The sequence below is a fragment of the Schistocerca serialis genome, chromosome 2 (genome assembly GCF_023864345.2).
Source record: "Schistocerca serialis cubense isolate TAMUIC-IGC-003099 chromosome 2, iqSchSeri2.2, whole genome shotgun sequence".
NCBI classification, from domain to species: Eukaryota; Metazoa; Arthropoda; class Insecta; order Orthoptera; family Acrididae; genus Schistocerca; species Schistocerca serialis.
Genome location: NC_064639.1, coordinates 374,093,910 through 374,114,558, shown reverse-complemented (window position 1 = coordinate 374,114,558; position 20,649 = coordinate 374,093,910). Strand labels below are relative to the sequence as shown.

Genomic DNA, 20,649 nt, shown 5'->3' with positions numbered 1-20,649 from the left:
AATAGGCCTACTGTATGATTTACTAAAATGTGAGAAAATCAGTGGCAAATACATTTACGAAAAAAATTCTGCGACAACAATCTTCCAATTTATTTAGTTCAACAAACCAATCGTGAGGACTTGATGCTAGATTTTTAACTTCAAGAATTAGACCTCTAGACAAGAAGAACTGGAACAATCTCAACATGACAAGCGAAGTAAACTTAAAATTTTACTGTAATCTTCGCTCCTCTCAAATCTTCATGAAAGACTTTGCTTATTAATTACATGGACTGGGCATTGTCTAATGTGGACAGTAGATGGGAGAAGGAAGGAGGGGGGAGATTAAACTCTCCTCCTCCTTTCCTTCTGCCCTCCCAAATGATACATACAAACAGCATTCCATCTGAAGTTAAATTCAAGGTTCATGATTTCGTAACGGGAATACCATACGGATGTGGAAATAAAAGAATGATAACTCCAGGAGATTTAATGAATCCCTGTGATGTTGTGCGAATAACCCTAGGGAAGAAAGACACCAGTTTAAAAAGCCCATAACAGCATATATTTCTGAAGGCGGCTCATACCATGCATGTCACATGAGAGTATTAGGTAGACGAAAGGCTGGATGGTAACAGGCGTGTGATTGAATTCAGACTAGACAATAAAAGTCTTAAGACGTCAATCAACAGGAGTTCAAATTTTGGGCATCTTTCCGTAATCACGTAAAAGAATCGAATTTATCACAGCGGTTTCTCACTGAGCAATCTAACTCTCTCACGAACACACTCGCATTTTGCAACGGGAACGCAGCCTTGCGTCTGCCTTATAAATGACATTACATTCGTAGATGTTCATTTATCTCGTTGTATATTGCGTAGCGTACTTAGTCAGGTGAGAATATAGTTATTAATTGAATTCAATGCGACACTGTAGAAACGGTTAAGGGACACCATTGTTGCTATAATAAGACAATGTGGAAAGACACAACCAAAGATAACGTGTGCTGCATTCTGCAAGATTTGACAGAGCATATGGAATTGATAGAAGTGATGCTCTAACGTTCCTACTTCATCGTTGTTCCTCATTCCTTTGTTTTGTCGCAAGAGAGAACTAGTGACTGTTGGAGATTCTACCTATTAATGTACTTTTTCACTCTGTCCTGACTATGCTGAGGCTCTAGCTTCTTTCCTTCGACTTGAAACATGACATACGGCTTTGCGGTGGATTATACTGATGAAGAGCGTCATTTCAGCTTATAATATAACAGTATCTCGTAAGTGCTGCGTCTAATTGCAGGGGTCAAGTCATTCTCAAGATTTCGCACTGCATTTGCGCTGAATTTCTGTAATTTATTCTAATAACAATTCTCCAGTTGTAAAGGTATACATTTTTGAAACTATCCAGTTAGTGTGCCGTGTTTCGAATCACGAGAGATAGCAATGTCCACCGGGATTGGGTACCGCTGACAGCAGTGATTTTACAAGCAATTAGGGCATTACGCAATACATCGTTTCTAATAGCTACGATGACGACAGGCTTTACGGTCAAGAAAAACCTAGAAATTAATAATGAAGTTGTATCTTAAATGTAATCCGAGCTTCACTGTGTTGCTTGTAAACAGCTATTGGTATTTTATCCCGGCATTAGATAAGGTTGTTTTGATTGTTGCCTAATGCTTATAACGGACACAGCTCTTAGGGACGACAAAATATCCTATTTGCTACACACGTCAAACAGTCCTCTGTTTTGTGTAAGTACTGATCAGATGACAATCTCATTTACCCGCCCTTGTGTAATTACAACTTAACTGCTACTGGATTCATTACTTATTAACAGTTCGGTTCTAATATCTTAATGACTATTAGATAGTGCGCTGGTAGAAAATACTTGTTAAGTACTAACTACATAAGTCCAGAAAGTTACAGGCTGTCCAATGTTTACGATTGGTTAACTGATGTCTCTAGGGCACACAGAGATCCAAATCTAAAACCATGATTTCTCCCGTCGGAATGTCTCCTGTAAAGTATTCCTGCAGCTCTCTACTTCTGCGATTAGATGGCGCATATTGATGAAAGGGTTACGTATGAATATAGGATCAGGAGAAACATTCTTTATCCTCGTAGATGGAAACTGTTTTTAAGAGTAACACATTAATGTGGACAAGGACGGGGCAGTATATTAAGATCAGTTTTTATGGAGGAAGCATCACGCTATTACCTGAAACAATTAAAGGTAACCGTGGAGAAGCTAAATTAGGACTAACCAATAGGGACTGGTAGACTAGTTTTGAGTACAAGCTCAGTCGTAAGTGCGAAGGCTTCTGCGGCCCGTGTCCGCAAACATAAGAGTTTTCAGGGTTTGATGACGCGTCACGTTGTAAAATATGTGTCACTCAACTAAACTGACGTTTAGGCTACGGTTTACAGTGGTCTTCCTCCAGGTCTGCTGTACTGGAGGTGTGCCGGCAGGAGGAGTCAGGCAATCAGGTTTGTGTTCCTGTGCTGCGTATCATTTCGCTGGGTGTAATACACAGATCCATTCGTCAGACGTAATCGTACTTCGGCCGGTAACTTTCTAGCATTGTTATGCTGTTGGCATCAGCACAGTAATTAATTTTCTCACTTATTTTTGCTTATAGTAATTAATTTTTTCACTTATTTTTGCTCATAATTGGTCACGTTCAGGCCAAACTTTCTCATCTGCATACTACCTGTATAGTACCTGAAAATGGACTTTTGAAATAATGATATTTTGCTTTTGTGCCTCCACCCATTATGGCACCTGGTACCTGAATCCACTTTATTCTGTGGATTATTTTATAACTTATTTTGATTGGTTGTGGTTGGTGTCAACAGATAATGAGACGGACGGTCGACGGTCGACGGTCGACGAAATAGAACGTCTGCTAGCTGACAGTTATAATATGCACATAAAGAGAAGGACAACTATGGTAATTATATCCGCAGCGGGTGGATACGCTGGACGGCTAATTGAAAATGTGAAAAGACCCTCTTGAACAGGTGGTCGGATTTTCCTACCTCGGTAATAAAATAGATTAGGAAGGATCACGTAAGAAAGCTTATAATACAGTCTGGCGCAATGGCCGAGTGACCGAGTGTGTCTTTCAATTGGGCGGCACTTCGGCGACTTCAGTGTCCCCTACTATATCCCATTTATTCATCCGGGGAAAGGGGATCTACAGTTTAATGTAGAATCCGAAAGACGTGCTATTCCTGGCGACTCTTCACGTCGTTGAGAGGAGGAGGCTAAAATAAAGACAGACTGAAAATTTTCGTGTTCTGGCGGGGATTCGATCTGCGACCTCTCGGTTTTCAGGCACGCGCTATATCGCTCGACCACCAGGGCCGACTGATCGCAGTTGACACTCAGCACGTATTTTTGACAGTGCTCTGTCTTGAGTGAGTACTAACCATTACAGATTCTCATTTACCCCTCCTTATGTTTGCTTCTACAAGGTGTACATTGTTTAAACCGACTAACTCTGGGAGGTTGCACCGGACATTTTTTTCTAATGTCATTATTTCTTGCGAGTATTATTTAACCCGTGGAGGGCGTATCCACTTTTCAGTTGTAATAACTGATTTATTGTTGCAATTGTTCTTGTTGTAGCGGTAGAGTGCATACTTCACTCTTCAGTTGTATTAGCTGTTTCGTATTCACATTTAGTTGTAGGTCTTGACGCAGCACTGTACAGGTTTACCAATGGGACGATAAACCTTAAGTGACAACACTGATATGGTTGGTGCTTATTACATAGCAATGGGGGTCTTCAATATCCATAAGTACCATGTATGTAGTGAGTTTAATCCAACTGCCACATTTTCTGGTGCTCATCAAGTGCGGTTATACGTGAATGTGTCGGAAAGTGTTGTTGGTATCTGCTTAATTGGGTCATATCTCCTACCTAGGCTACTAAATGGCAAGTATTATTACAATTTCCTTACAGAGCATTACCAGAATTGCTAGATCACTTTCCACTCGCTGCAAGACAACGAATGTGTTTCCATTAAGACGGGACGCCGGGACATTTCAGTCGTCGTGTGCGTCGATTCTTTGAGATACATTTTCCAGAAAAGTGGATTGGCAGAGGTGGTCCTATACATATCCCCTGATTTGACCCCCCCCCCCCCCCCCGACTATTTCGTGTGGGAAGAGATGTGCAACATTGTTTAGAAAACCCCTGTTGAATCAGAACAGGATCTGACTGCCCGGACAGTAGCAACAGCAGGAGAAATTAAGGACACTGCTTCTGTCTTTAACTGTGTTAGACAGAAGGTGACCCGCCAGTGTAAACTTTGTTTACATATCAGTGGAGGCAGTGTGTTAATGTTGTTGTCTCTTAGCAACAAAAAATTGAAATTGTTTTATTACTTTTTGTCTATTGTAAGTAAGATTTGATGCCCTCCTCAATGGTGTCTCACAGGAAGACACATTAGAAGAAGTGTTTTCAATGTCCCATGCAATGTACAGATTTTCTTGGTTTAATTAATTTGTATCCAAAGAAAACTCCTTCTACCAGTTTAAAAATTCTCACAGGAAAATATGACATTATGGAAAAATATTTGCTTTGGTGACCCGTGCAGCCTGTCAGAGTAAAATAATTTTCAGCATTTTCTATAAAATTTCGGGAGAACTGCCGTATGACTGTAACTTGCTGCTACGATATTTCGGCTCAGAGTCTCCTGGCCATCTTCAGCTGAACACTAACGAGTTATACACTAAGCTGCCCTAATCAAGATTCCGCCGGCACATGCTTGGTGTGCTAGTTGGCATTGTGTAAGCGTTCCTTGAGGGCATGCTCGTCTGCTGCAAGTTTGTGCGCTGCTCTGCGCGCCCTACGTGGTGAAAACTGGCCTCTTCAGTATGAAAACGATTGTCTTCGCATTGTGAGATCGCAGTACGACGCCTATTACTTAGAGCACGAATTTTTTCTACAGTCGGGTCCTATGCAGAATTCGATTCATAATGGATTCACACAGTCGTATTTCCACTGACCCATTGATGACTCAACTCCAAAAGACTGATGTATGGGCCACAATTTTATTTCGTTATATTTCATCGAATGACCAGTGGAAATATAGTGTTCAGCGATAACGGACTTATTTGCTAGGAGGAGTATGCCGCTGATGTTCTATAACTCGACCCTGCACAGTGCGCGTCGTTTGCGGTATGTAAGATTTTCGACGTTCACACGGAATCCTGTACACACTTGCTTTGCGCAACTAAGAAGTCTTTAACACACCCAAAAAGCTCTAATATTTTGGAAGGAGGTCGAAAGATTAGTTTAACTTTATGTCTTTTAATATTCCGCCTATTTTAGTTGAAATATTTCCAATATATCGTAGACAAGCAGTCGTTCTGAAGCCCTCATCCTCTTCCTTGTCCTGTCTGTCGTACGTCTGTAACTCTCTCTGCTCTTATTGAGATAAATATCCGTTGTTCAGGAAGGCAGTTTGCAGAAGTTCCAGTTCCGTCTGCACTCTATCGGCATCTGAGGTGGTACGGGCTCGGTGGATCAAGGTCTTTAGGACGATCATCGTTTGTGCAGTATGCTGGCAACTAGTAGATTGTAAATAAAGGTCAGCATGAGTGGCATTTCGAAATTGTGCCAATTGTGGAGTCACACAATTTTCACCATGTGTACGAAATTAACTTTACAGTGACATTCGAAGGATATCGGTGCAGTCCTGACAACAAACACTGATGCCCATTCATAAATTACAACAGAATGGCTAACGGGTAATGTAACGTTGGTAATTCTTCAAGCCCTAAGGCCTGCCTACGAAATGTGACACAAAAATGACGCGTTTCTACTCACGCTCATGCTCTGTATTGAGTCAAGCCCATGACTATCACTATTCGTGGCAGCGACGGTGCCCCCAGGCCGTGAATACTGTTTTCCCAAATGACTCGAGGCCAGTTTTGGGATAGACTCCAACTGGGCCACAACCGAGTCAGTTCTCTTCTTCGTATTGGTTAAAAACAGTCTTGGTTGCAATTTTAGTTTCTTTATTTTTCAACGACGCGTTTCGCCTTATTTAGGCATCTTCAGGTTATCTTTTCTAGATGGACGCGAGAGGCACCAAGATCTGCATAACGCATTCCCGTTCCCAGGAGCGAGTAACAGAGTAAGATGGAGGCTCAGGTAGTAAGCATAATGCGTCACAGAGTCGTATGGCACACGTCCATCTAGAAAAAATAACCTGAAGATGCCTAAATAAGGCGAAACGCGTCGTTGAAAAATAAAAAACTAAAATTCCAACCAAGACTGTTTTGAACCAATACTGTTAAGCACTGGTTTGCTGTATGCCACATTATTGGAAGAATTTCTATTCCCTCCGTCTCTAATGGCCACGATATGGACGGTGCATAAACCCTATTCTTCCTTACTTCCGCAGCCCGGACCATCACAGCAGTGGGAGGTTCAGCCTTGCGCTTACTCTTTTTCCGAATCCCGCCGAACTGACCTGGACAGTGGTCGGCGCGCCGGCCACGTGGCGACGAATGGCGCCGGCATGTCCGTTGGCGGTGGCCGACTTGTGGCGGAGGTGGTCGCGCTCCGCGGGGGCGTCCTTGTCGCGGGGGCTGCAGGGGGCGGAGGCGACGGCGTCGGCGTCGGCGAACCTGGGGGCGCCGGGGGCGGGCCGGGAGGCGGAGGTGGCGCGCGGCCGCGGGGGCGACGTGGGCGCCGACGGCGGCGAGCCTGGTGGGCTGGCGCTGGCCGGCCGGCTGGGCGGCCGAGGGGCCTCGCTGGCGCTGGCGGACGGCATCGCGGCTGTGTCTGCCGAGGCTCCAGCCGCCAGCCGCCAGCCGCCAGCCGCCAGCCGCCAGCCGCCAGCCGCTGACCGCGCGGCCTCCCCCTATCTTATCTCCAGGTCACGCAGAGGTGTTCGCCGCTCTTGCTGAGACAGGGCTGCGTAAACACACGACGGCCGCACCCTACAGCCGACGTCTCGGTCCTATCGATCTACATCTACACCCATACTCCGCAAGCCACCTGACGGTGTGTGGCGGAGGGTACCTTGAGTACCTCTATCCGTTCTCCCTTCTATTCCAGTCTCGTATTGTTCGTGGAAAGAAGAATTGTCGGTATGCCCCTGTGTAGGCTCTAATCTCTCTGATTTTATCCTCGTGGTCTCTTCGCGAGATATACGTAGGAGGTAGCAATATACTGCTTGAATCTTCGGTGAAGGTATGTTCTCGAAACTTCAACAAAAGCCCGTACCGAGCTACTGAGCGTCTCTCCCGGAGTTTATCCATCATCTCCGTAACGCTTTCGCGATTACTAAATGCTGCTGTAACGAAGCGCGCTGCTCTCCGTTGGATCTTCTCTATCTCTTCTATCAACCCTATCTGGTACGGATCCCGCACTGGTGGGCAGCATTCAAGCAGTGGGCGAACAAGTGTACTGTAACTTACTTACTTCCTTTTCGGATTGCATTTCCTTAGGATTCTTCCAGATCGACGGTGATTTGATCTCTGGACATTAGTAACAGCTACCCCTCGCGAAGAGGATAATAGTGGGAAATCCACAAGAGACTAGAAACGGAACGAGTACGGGTCTGACGTTGAGCGATGCATACATTAGGCGTCAAGGCGCAGCTTTTACGTCAGTGCTATACCGCCTTCCTTCCTTCCATCCCACTACAGTTCCGTGAATACGACGAGACTTCATATCAGTGACGCTGCAGTTCCTTCCTACTCACACAGGAAACGTATCCGCAGTTGCGAATATGAACCACCATCGGCTGTATAACGGAATGGCCACAACGAAAATTTGTGCCAAACTGGCACTCGAAAACGTATTTTCCGTTTTTGGGCCAGCGGTCACCTTAAGGGAGTAGGACGTCAAACGGGCCGACTTGGAGCAGGAGAGGCATCACACGACATTTTAATTTCCAGTGTCTATACTTTTACAAATAAGTTCATAAAACTTTGTCAGCATCACCAGGAAGGATTCAGGATTCACACTCATTGCAGTGGAAGTTCGAAAATATAACAAAATATTTGTTTTTTTAAAACGTGCGAAATTTCATCATTTTATCACTTACTAATGGCTGCATTTGTTGCTATAGGTACACTTTTCTTCATAAGTAAGAGAGAGTCTTCGATGAATTTTGCACAGCATACATACCATACTTACAGGTGTATCAAACTCTAGAATTTATTTAATTTATGAAAAAAACAAATGAGCTGTTGTATTTTAAACTTCATGATAAGAAAAAACAAAATTTTTGTAGTTAATTACCTCAATTTTTACCACAGTTTTTAATAGATTTGGAAAATTCTAGAGTTTCACACACCTTTAAGTGTGGTTTGAATGCTGTGCAAAATTCATCGAATAATCTCTCTTACTTATGAAGAAAAGTGTACCCATAGCAACAAATACTGACATTAGTATGTGAAAAAAATGATGAAGTTTCACATGTAACAAAAATCGTTTCGTTATGTTTTCGAACTTCCACTGCTATGAGTGTGAATTCTGAATCCTTCCTGTTCATGCTGACAAAGTTTTATGAATTTATTTGTAAAAGTATAGACAGTGAAAATTAAAATGTCCCGTGGTGCCTCTCCTGCTCCAAGTCCGCCCGTTTGACGTCCTACTCCCCTTAACCTCTTCCGCTATCCGTGCACGAATCACGGTCGGACCAAAACTTCCACGTGTCGTCGTCCATGTGTCACAACCGGCACTCGTACGTTACGTACATTCCCGTCCAGGGAGGACGTACACTACTGGCCATCAAAATTGCTACACCCAGGAGAAATGCAGATGATAAACGAGTATTCATTGGACAAATATATTATACTAGAACTAACATGTGATTACATTTTCACTTAATTTGGGTGCGTAGATCCTGAGAAATCAGTACCCAGAACAACTACCTCTGGCCGCAATAACGGCCTTTATACGCCTGGGCATTGAGTCAAACAGAGCTTCGATGGCGTGTACAGGTACAGCTGCCCATCTGAAAAGTGCCGTCAATGCGAACAAGAGGTGACCGAGACGTGTAACCAATGGCACCCCATACCATCACTCCGCGTGATACGCCAGTATGGTGATGACGAATAAACGCTTCCAATGTGCGTTCACCGCGATGTCGCCAAACACGGATGTGCCCATCATGATGCTGTAAACAGAACCTGGATTAATCCGAAAAAATGACGTTTTGCCATTCGTGCACCCAGGCTCGTCGTTGAGTACACCATTGCAGGCGCTCCTGTCTGTGATGCAGCGTCAAGGGTAAACGCAACCACGGTCTCCGAGCTGATAGTCCATGCTGCTGTAAACGTCTTCGAACTGTTCGTGCAGATGGTTGTTGTCTTGCAAACGTCCCCATATGTTGACTCACGGATCGAGACGTGGCTGCACGAGCCGTTACAGCCATGCGGATAAGATGCCTGTCATCTCGACTGTTAGTGATACGAGGCCGTTAGGATCCAGCACGACGTTCCGTATTACCCTCCTGAACCCACCGATTCCATATTCTGCTAACAGTCATTGGATCTCGACCAACGCGAGCAGCAATGTCGCGATACGATAAACCGCAATCGCGATAGGCAACTGTCCGACCTTTATCAAAGTCGGAAACGTGATGGTACGCATTTCTCCTCCTTACACGAGGCATCACAACAATGTTTTACCAGGCAACGCCGGCCAACTGTTGTTTGTGTATGAGAAATCGGTTGGAAACTTTCCTCATGTCAGCACGTTGTAGGTGTCACCAGCGGCGCTAATCTTGTGTGAATGCTCTGGAAAGCTAATCATTTGCATATCACAGCATCTTCTTCCTGTCGGTTAAATTTCGCGTCTGTAGCACGTCATCTTCGTGGTGTAGGAATTTTAATGGCCAGTAGTGTATTTATTGAGAATCGAGGGCTACAGGCGTGTCCGAAGGATCATTGTACTTCTTAATAACACAGGCACTGCTATTTCGTATTCGTGCTTCCTAATCGTCGACACGGACCTCTCTCTGAAGCGTTCAGAAATGAGAGGCACGATATTGCGGTTGCAGTGTACACTGGCGTACAAAATTTACGAACGAAAGTTGCATTGCTGCCAAGTAACATATCTCGACAAATCTTGACCAGAAAGAGCTGCTGCCGTATAGTGCAGAAGGCAACTGAAAGAAATACGCAGTGAGAGGAACAGAACTGTCACTTTCATTCAAAGACAGTAACTTCACAGAAGTTAGCGCTATTCATTATGACCCCGTTGACAAACGGTGGGACTTGGTTCTTAATAGGATGTGCCATCACCAAGGACGGCAGTGGATGCTCTGCAGCCTGCTCACATGCTTGCCACCGAGGTTCATAAGGAGTTGGTGTGGTTGGGCGTTTCATTCCTCCACAGTCGCGGTTCGTGCCCGTGGACGAGCTGCAATAAGTCACCTCAATGCGTTCCACACGTTCTCGATGAGATTTAACTGGGCGGATAGGCGGATACGGCAGGCCAACTCCTCCACCGGCGCTTTCAATACGCTCATGCGTTGTCACCCATAAAATGAAGAGGCAGACGAATGCACACCTAAAAAGACGCATGTCGGCAAGGACTGAAGTGTCATAACAACGTTCGTGTTCAAAGTTTTGGAGGTCAGTACGCCAAAGCAACGTAATATCCCCCTCGCCATAACACCTGGACCACAAAACGATCACATTCCTTGGTGCCGTATGACGGTATGTATAGCATTGCCAAACATCGTTTAGGTGATCCAGATAATGTACTGTGGGAGGCATATGTTACATGGGCGTACTAATCTCAAAATGTTGCAAAACGATACACTCAATCGTCAACGTTATTCTAAAGTGTACTCCTTCCTCATGTGCGTCTTTACATGGTTGCATTCGGCCCTCACTTCATTTTTGTAGAGGACAACGCTCGACAACATCGAACATCGCAGATGGAGAAGCCCTTGGAGCGAAAACATATTCAGCGGATGGACTGGCCTACCTGTTCGCCGGCCGGGGTGGCCGAGCGGTTCTAGGCGCTACAGTCGCAGGTTCGAATCCTGCCTCGGGCATTGATGTGTGTGATGTCCTTAGGTTAGTTAGGTTTAAGTAGTTCTAAGTTCTAGGGGACTGATGACCTCAGATGTTAAGTCCCATAGTGCTCAGAGCCATTTGAACCATTTGAACCTGCCTGTGCCCTCGATTTAAGTCCCATGGGGCACCTGCCGAATGCGTTGGGGAGGTGTTTTGCTACACGTCCGCATGAAACAATAGCCATCCAGCAGCTGTCCACGCGTCTGGTGGAAGAATGAAACTCCCTGCCACAAGAACTTAACAAACTTGTGGCCAGCGTGGGAGAGCATGCACAGCCTTTCGTCATCACATATCCTATTAAGAACCATGTCCGCCAATTGTAATGTCCAGGGGATAATGGTGTATAGCCGTCTCTTCATTGTAATTATTCTCTTTAAAAGAAGTTTCCTTTCTGTTTGTCTCATTCTGTATTTCTTTTTACTATAGTGTAGTAGTCCTTTATATGTATGGACCACGTTTCAACAAGCTATGCCACTCGTCAGTGACATATCCGAAGGTTACTCTCGACCTTAAATTTTACTCACCAATGTAACTCACACTGGACAAAATGAGAGATTCTGCGGTTAGATGACCTCTAAGAAAGCTACGTTTTGTGAGATTGTGGAAAGTGTAAGACGAAAATTAAGTAATGTACTTTATAAAACTGGAAATGTGCTCCATGAAAGAAAGAGTTATATCTGGAAAACAGTTGATGCTATAGTCCACGCTTCAGGCGAAAAACATACGAAATTCATTCAATGCAAACAAGTAGATGTATCCTTGTTTATTCCATGTCCACCATGAGAAAACATATGTGCTCCGTCAAACGAAAACACGAAGCAGCCCAACGGCACTTTTATGTCCCTACAACCAAAAAGCGAGCTATTTGTGAATTCTTTTCATCATGGCAAATTGCGTGTACGGGATAATAGCGTGTAGTTTAGCTTGTCAATGAGTTCTGTAAATTTTTCAAAGAGCGCTGGTACATTTGTTTTAATAACCAACAACCATTTAGAGAAGGCACTTCTCTAGGCGCTCAGTCCGGAACCGCGCGACTGCTACGGTCGCAGGTTCGAATCCTGCCTCGGGCATGGATGTGTGTGATGTCCTTAGGTTAGTTAGGTTTAAGTAGTTCTAAGTTCTAGGGGACTGATGACCTAAGATGTTAAGTCCCATAGTGCTCAGAGCCATTTGAACCATTTTGAGAAGGCACTTCCTCCTCCGGTCTGGTATTTTTGACAAACACACACACACACACACACACATATATATATATATATATATATGCACACTGGACTCACATTCGAGAGGACGACGGTTCAGACCCGTGTCCGGCCATCATGATCTACGTGATCTCCCCGAAATCGCTTCAGGCAAATACCAGAATGGTTCCTTTGAAAGGGCACAGCCGGTTACCTTCTCCATCCTTCCCTAATTCGATGGGACCGACGACCTCGCTGTTTGGTTCCCTCTCCCAAATCATATATATATATATGTATATATATACCTACACACGCTGAAACGGAACTTGTTGTCCCATTCCATATTTTTCTCAATAAATTCCGGCACCGGAAAATTATAGCGAGAGTGTTTCTACTCTGCAGAAATAAATATGTGGGTAACAAGCAGGGGAGAATGGACCAAACGGTGTTTATTTATATACTCATTGATTTTATTTCGTGTGTGCCACGTTTCCCTGCATCCTTCACCTTATGCGACCTGGACTGTATGAATGAGATATTGTATGAAGTAGCAGAAAGCTTTAGTCAAAGGCTGTAGCACTGCGTGAGAAGACGAGTTCTGTGGTAGGATAGTACCAACCCCTAAACACGAACAAGTTTGGCAAAGAAGTTGAGCAAGTCACGTCAGATAGGTTGCGAAGGCACGAGTATGGGGCTCTGTCAGGTTGGCGAACCACCCCCTCCACCGCCTTTTGAACAAACAATAGTTAGACGATGTGTCCGCAGGTTGACTCGTTCCTGGGTAACGGCACTGGACAGACGTGGAGGATCGAGCTCACGATTTTGGTAATGTTAACAAATGTATTAGAATGTTTAAAATATGTTCGTTAATAAAGTCCAGATGGTGAAGTAAGGTGTGCGATTACCACGAAACCCCCATAAGGGAGATTATTTTCGTATTTCAGTCAGATTTCAGTAAAAACTTTGCGTTTGTGCCATGGTCAGGCGACGCATCATGGGCCTCAAGCTCACGGTCGTAATATTAATCTGTGCTTAACAGAAGTTAACTCATTTAATGTACGAGTATTTTAATGTGGCCTTTCTTTTACAGTAATATATTGGGGGATTTTTTTTTATTTTTCATACGTTTTCCTTATGTACTTGCTTTCCCGCCACATGATCGGTTGGAGCAACCGCCACAATGGTAAGGTGCAGTTTCGGTCTGAAAATGTACAGTAGACGAGTGAATAACTACAGGGTTATTACAAATGATTGAAGCGATTTCACAGCTCTACAATAACTTTATTATTTGAGATATTTTCACAATACTTTGCACACACATACAAAAACTCAAAAAGTTTTTTTAGGCATTCACAAATGTTCGATATGTGCCCCTTTAGTGATTCGGCAGACATCAAGCCGATAATCAAGTTCCTCCCACACTCAGCGCAGCATGTCCCCATCAATGAGTTCGAAAGCATTGTTGATGCGAGCTCGCAGTTCTGGCACGTTTCTTGGTAGACGAGGTTTAAACACTGAATCTTTCACATCACTATGCGTGAAACTTGCCCGCGCGCGTTCAACCGTTTCTTCGCTCACTGCAGGCCGACCCGTTGATTCCCCCTTACAGAGGCATCCAGAAGCTTTAAACTGCGCATACCATCGCCGAATGGAGTTAGCAGTTGGTGGATCTTTGTTGAACTTCATCCTGAAGTGTCGTTAAACTGTTATGACTGACTGATGTGAGTACATTTCAAGCACGACATACGCTTTCTCGGCTCCTGTCGCCATTTTGTCTCACTGCGCTCTCGAGCGCTCTGGCGGCAGAAACCTGAAGTGCGGCTTCAGCCGAACTAAACTTTATGAGTTTTTCTACGTATCTGTAGTGTGTCGTGACCATATGTCGATGAATGGAGCTACAGTGAATTTATGAAATCGCTTCAATCATTTGTAATAGTCCTGTATATGGTAGTGCATGAGTGTAAGACAGGGTAGGAACAATCTCGTGTGTTGGTATTTTTTGCATCTCTGTTGGCTACCGCAACTTGGCCACGTGTGTGGACCACTATCATGCTGATAGTTAATGTTTCTTGTGCCAGCCATAACTATTTGATTCACTTACAATGAAGTGCATTACGTAAAATACACGGTTTAAACTAATGTATCTAAGAATGATCAGATTTTAATGCCCATTGATTCGATAAAGACTTGCTAAATTTTCCCACCACATGATAGTAAATGTTCTTCCTCCCAGCTCAATAACGTGGCGTTGTTTCTGAACGCAAGATTACACCAAAATAGGCAGTCATAGTCAAGTGCACCACTTGCTACCGCCTCTTCACCATACGTTTCAACAAAAATTGAAATATTTAGGCAAATACTCTTCCGCTATGACCGAGTTCACTTTTAGTGTATTTACTGAGCTTGTTCTGCGTGAATATAGCAATTAAACGTAATAATCACGGGTTTAGGTATAACTGTGTGCCTGGATAAAATTCCATTGAAGCCAGGTCTGCACTCCCCTCTCCCTTTCTATAATTACGTGGCGTAAGTGAATCATGTTAACTAGAGAGACGAGCTGTGATGATGTATATTCCAACAGACGCAGGGCTAGTTGTTGAAATGCCATCGATATTGAATAAATATCAATTAATCTACACCCTCGACTGATTATTTCCTCTTTTCATCATAAAGAATAGGTGAAAGTCAGTACCACAGTCGAATGCTGGGTCATGAAAGTAAATAAAGGCTTTATGCTGTCTATTAAGTCCTGCATAGGTGCCTGGTGTAGTGGTTCTAAGAAACTATTGCGTTATCCGTTTCGTTCAAATTTTTACCAGTTGGTTAAACCCACCCGATAGAAATTGTTAATACCCCAGCAGTAACACTCAGAAGACTGTAATTTCGTGGACGACATGAATTTTTTAAGCCATACCTACAGAGGGTAGCTTGCAGGAAGTGTAGGACATGATAAGCGACGTTAAACTTCCTACCAGGTCATGTTTTAACTATCCCACCGGTAGTAGAAGGTTACGTTGCAACGCGCACACGCAAATTCATTGGTATACACACATATACATACATATACCTTCATTACATATATACATATACATACATATGTACAGATACATGTACCTGTACACAAATACAATACACTCTAAGACAAGAAAAACGACACATTGCAAAGCCATTTTTTGAATGAACAGAAATCGACAGGTATGATGGGCATGGACAGATGACCTAATGATCAAAATTTCAGAAAAATTGGAGAATTTATTCAAAAGAAAGATCTCCACAAATTGAGCGAGTCAATAATGCGTTGGGCCACCTCTGACCCTTCTGCAAGCAATTATTCAGATTGGCATTGGTTGATAGAGCTGTTGGATTGGTGGATGTTCTCCTGAGGGATATCGCGCTCCCGCTGCGTGCAGTGGAAACTCTTGCTGAAATGTGAGCCCAGGAAGACTTGTCATGAAGTGCAACAAAACAGCATCTACAATATCTTCGACGTACCGCCGTTTTGTAAGGGTGCCGCAGTCGACAACCAAAGGGGTTCTGCTACGAAATGAAACGGCGCCCCGGAACGTCACTCATGGCTGTTGGGCCGTATGGCGAGCAACAGTCAGGTTAGTATCCCCACCACTGTCAGGGGTGTCTCAATACGCGTCTTCATCTTGGAATCTCATTGACTGCAGTAGAATTGTCTCCAGTGATGAGTCTCGTTTCGAAGTGAGAGCTGCCGACCAGTGAAGTTCTCTCTCTTGAATAAATCATCAAATTTTTCAGAAATTTTAATAATTGTTACTTTTTATACGTACAATATATCTAACGGTTTTCGTCCCATTCAGAAAATTCCTTCGTAGTGCGTCATACTTTTGTGTCTTAGAGTGTATAAACATTTATGAATATAGAAGCGTATACACATACATACGCATAGATACATATACAAACACGTGGGCACACACACGTAAACATTTACATCTATATAAATGAACGTATGAACAGAAAAATATTCACTGCTGGCTGATCAGTCATTATATTGGTATATAATAATCGACGCGGGCAACAGTTGCATACGTAGCAGGCAATGCCACGGGACCTCGTATACTCACTTTCCTTTCCGTATGGTCAATTTCTACCCGAGCGTAGACTGAAGTCACGAGTTATATAGGCAGAGGCGGAGACAGGCGAGTCGAGTGTCCGAGAGTTCTGAGGCAGCAAGTTCGCGAGGTCCACGAGAAAGAGAGGCCGCAGCGCGTACATCACAGCACGTGATACTGTACGTTTTAATGTGTGTTGGCAACCGTTTCCGTCGAGGAACGAGTAATTATTTAAGGCGAGTATACTAAGTCTTAACTGCGCGTTTAAATGCATCCAGGCTCTCGATAGCTCACACCAAAATTAAGACTTTAGTGAGTACCTTTTCACTCATTTTCCGTGAGCCCTGCGCGGAGCCGAGTGTTCGCGAAGTATGGCGCACAAGGCGACTACTGTGACGTCACAAGTTTGTTACAGGGACCCTTACTTCTTTCGGTCGCTGCGAGTTCTAAGACGACGTCACAGAAACCGCTGGCGAGTTTAAAGAGACTACACAGAGCTGATTTCTGATCTCCAAAATCCACTCCATTTTGGAGGTGAATACCAACCATAGCTCATGTCAAACATCGAGAATTTAAAATGTTTTTACGTTACCCTCAACGTTCATCAAAGGTAAATCCTCAGCCTAGGTAGCTTATACAGCTGCAGGAAGCTGGTTCGTGGCTAGGTGTTCGAACAAATTTCACGTACTAGAATTACGCTGGGAAAGTGATGAGCTACATTAAGAAACAAAGCAAGTTAATGACAGCGGTTTGTAGATGGTCAGAGAATCTAATACGGAATCTTTAGAACGAAGATGACGTTCTTCTTTCGAACCAGAGTGGAATAAGAGACACCTTCTTCATCGTGGAGATGTGTTGTTGAAGCGCAAATGATTTACTGTAGGAAATAAATACGTCACCTCTTACAGTACGCCGATGTCTTCGGTTTCCTAGCCTTCTCTCACACATCCAGATATCCCAAAGGACTTCTCAGCTCAATTCGACTATTTTTCTTCCTCATGTGATCAAACCATTGGAAACCAAGACGATAATTACAGAAAGAATCGTCTGCAACGTACCTCTCCAGAACTTTTTCATATCCATTTACCACCGATTAATTAACAAACGAAAATACCAGTAGTTTCTTCCTGTGCGAGTCCACATCCTCGACATAATTTCTGAATGCCAAAATCATTTTAAATATCCACCTTAGGCCGTCAAATTCTATATAAACCATGTAATACGTTATATTACTGTTCAGTTTTGGTCCGTGTTCACTTGAAAATACTGTTGCGTCAGTGATATTACGCAGTACGCAGCTGCATTTTAAAATGAACACAGAAACGGACAGTAACGTAACATTATACGTGATTCATTTAAGGTCATCTCGTATATAGAATACGACAGCTTACCGTGGCTATTTAAAATGGTTTTAACATTCAGAGAAAAACACCTCGTACTAATCTTCGAGCACAAACTGATATGGAAACCACTTACAATGTCCGTCCAGCAGAAATCCAGTAAATTTTAAATATATAACTCATTTCTCGTAGGGACTAAATATTGAAGCCATCATTTTATATCTATGCACTAATCAGCCGAACATAGATTTGCATACCTCTACCATTCCTCACAACTACAAAAGCTTGGGCCTTCCTACGATCTGTTATGCCAATGCAAACTGACATTGACTTCACCAAATGTTTATAAAATCCTTGAACGTCACACACTCCGAATTCCCTTTAGCGTCCTTTTACCCTCCATGACATGAATTCCTTACCAACTCTTGACTTTCCCCTACGTCCTCATATACATTAAACTCCTTGGTTTATGCTATAAATGTGGTGTCGAGCCCACTCGTCTGTTATAGGGTGTCTAAAGGATGCTGCTTTCTCGGGTAGCTGTACAACAATTCAAGCAAATCGTGTTAATGGTTTTCATTACAATAAAGTAGACTGACAATACTTGACTTTGATTTACAATGTCGTGTCGCAAACTATTGTCGACATGCAAGTAATCAATGTCTTTCGCTATACAGAATGTCCACGCAAGCAAAGGATATGGATCACACGTAGCGCCTCTTCTAGTGCTCTCTTGTAGCCCGGATCTACTTGCGTCCGTCTTCTACTGTCTGGCCGAGACTGGCAGGGGCGGCTCTTGTATTCTCCTCTTGCAGAGGCCGCTCCTGTCGTGATACGGTCCTAGTCAGCGAACTATTGGCTGACGTCGTCTCACAGCCTTCCCTGCTCTTCGTGTCGGCGCTTGTGGTTGCGCCTCAAATTCCACTGCAGCAAGCCTACAAGTCCGTCTCTTATTCCAGTGCCAGTACGCTGCCGCATCTGTATCAACACATCCCAGCACCCCTACACCTACACATAGTCCATATCCTTTCCCTGCGCAGTTTTAACACACTCCCTCTACCACAAAATGAAAATAGATCTGACATTTAACTTCTCTTGCTAATCAGATTTACTCCTTATTCTCTCTCGTATCGGTCTTCTCCCTTCACTACCCTCTTTTACTGTTCCCATCTCATAGCACCGGCCTAGGCTCCTATATTACACCCATTTCCATATATCATCTCTCCTCCTCCACTTATACCCATACCTAACCTTACACCCAAATTATGCTCAACCATCCCCCTTTTCCGCCGCAGAAACGTCGTCTTTTGTGCAGCGAAGAGTTTCGCCAGTTTTGTCAGTATGTCTTTTAAAAGAAAAGTGGTTTTCGACACCATGATAACTAATCACCATTTTAACAACTTTAAAGAGTAATGCAAATATATTGTCTTTTTTTAATATTTTACGGCTCTTACTTTTAATACAGACGCTCGTGACCGAAGGGTGGCATGTTCTTCTGCTGTCACGCCACCGAAGCCCGTTAGCGACGAGAGAATGAAAGGACCTAAAAGGACAAAAGCCAACGGCCTTACTGCAGTGGTAACACTGGTTCCCGTCAGATCACCGAAGTTGAGCGCTGTCGGACTGGGCTAGCACTTGGATGGGTGACCATCCGGTCTGCCGAGCGCTGTTGGCACGCGGGATGCACTCAGCCCTTGCGAGGCAAACTGAGGAACTACTTGATTGAGAAGTAGCGACTCCGGTCTCGGAAACTGACATTCGGCCGGGAGTGCGGTATGCTGACCACATGCCACTCTATATCTGCATTTAGTGACGCCTGTGGGCCGAGATTGACACGGCGGCCGATCGGTACCTTTGGGCCTTCATGGCCTGTTCGGGAGGAGTTTAGTTTAGTTTTAAAAGGACAAAAAGTTGACTTTTCACCGTTTCACGGGATCCCCACTGCATAGTTCACATAAATACCATTTCAATAAATTTTGGAAGTGTGACACAGATATTGTCAGAATTTAATAGCGAAGGTGTGTCGTGGTCGTGCCTGTATAACTAAGTAAATGACGGAAATGAAGATTCACTCCTTCACATTCCGACAAACTCAAATGATGCCAAAATGAAATCAGTTTCAATCGATTTTAACAAGGCATTTGACTGCTTCAGTTACTACCATCCGCAAAAGACTTTTAGATAGACTGGGGTTTACTGAAACACTGTGTAGCACAATTCAGCCAGTAGTAATTGAAAGAAATCTAGAATTCAGGTTAACGGTTACCCCTTTGAAATGATTTTATTCGCTTGTGCTCTTCAGCCATTAACTCTATAATGAGCTAACATTCAGATGAACCGAATGTAGTTGCCGTGAAGAACGATGAGGTAGAGAGGATTCAGGAGCTACTAAAAAGCTATTCCTAGACTTCTTACACGGAAGTAAATATCAGGAAGGCTACATTAATCTGCATAGATCTTAGAAGAGATTAAAATTCATCAGAATGGGTAGAAACAACTCATGAAATAAAGGCCCTAGTAGTACAATTTACAAATAGTGTGCAAAACGTTATCGCCTAAAGTTGGAGAGCAAGCCTACATTTATCATCCAACCATACAGAATTTATCAGCTCAATTTTCATTTAATACCAAAATGAAGTACATTACGCACATTGTAAAGAATAGTTGATAGCAAGCAGTACAACTCAATTTTCACTTATCTGTTTTGTCTCGATGTCGAAGGTAATACATTGTAGTCATCTGTAGAACACTATCCTCAGGCAACTTTGTGTCTTTCCTAATTTCACATACCTCATGCTGAGTATGAGGGATAGTCATGAAGTTTTAATTGCAGCCTCAAAATGTATGGCTAACGCTGTTTGTGGATGACGCTGAAGTCGTCGTCGAATGATGCCCCATATGTGCTCTATTGGAGATAGATCTGCTGATCGAACACGCCAAGGCAACATGATGACGCACAGTAGAGCATGCTGGGTTACAACAGCGGTATGTGAGCGAGTGTTATCC

General features: G+C 43.7%; 1 protein-coding gene and 1 pseudogene across 1 annotated transcript in view; one reads left to right on the top strand and one right to left on the bottom strand.

The window, feature by feature from the left end:
• The window catches only part of LOC126456005 (uncharacterized), a 195,898-nt gene extending 175,460 nt beyond the window's left edge, over positions 1 to 20,438 (bottom strand). The window contains exons 1-2 of the mRNA XM_050091761.1: positions 20,434 to 20,438; positions 6,471 to 6,720 (exon numbers count right to left, since the gene is read on the bottom strand). Coding sequence (XP_049947718.1) covers positions 6,471 to 6,720; positions 20,434 to 20,438 — 255 coding nt within the window. The remainder of the gene's footprint in view (positions 1 to 6,470; positions 6,721 to 20,433) is intronic.
• LOC126459590 (5S ribosomal RNA) lies at positions 19,201 to 19,318 on the top strand (annotated as a pseudogene).
• Positions 20,439 to 20,649: the final 211 nt, after the last annotated feature.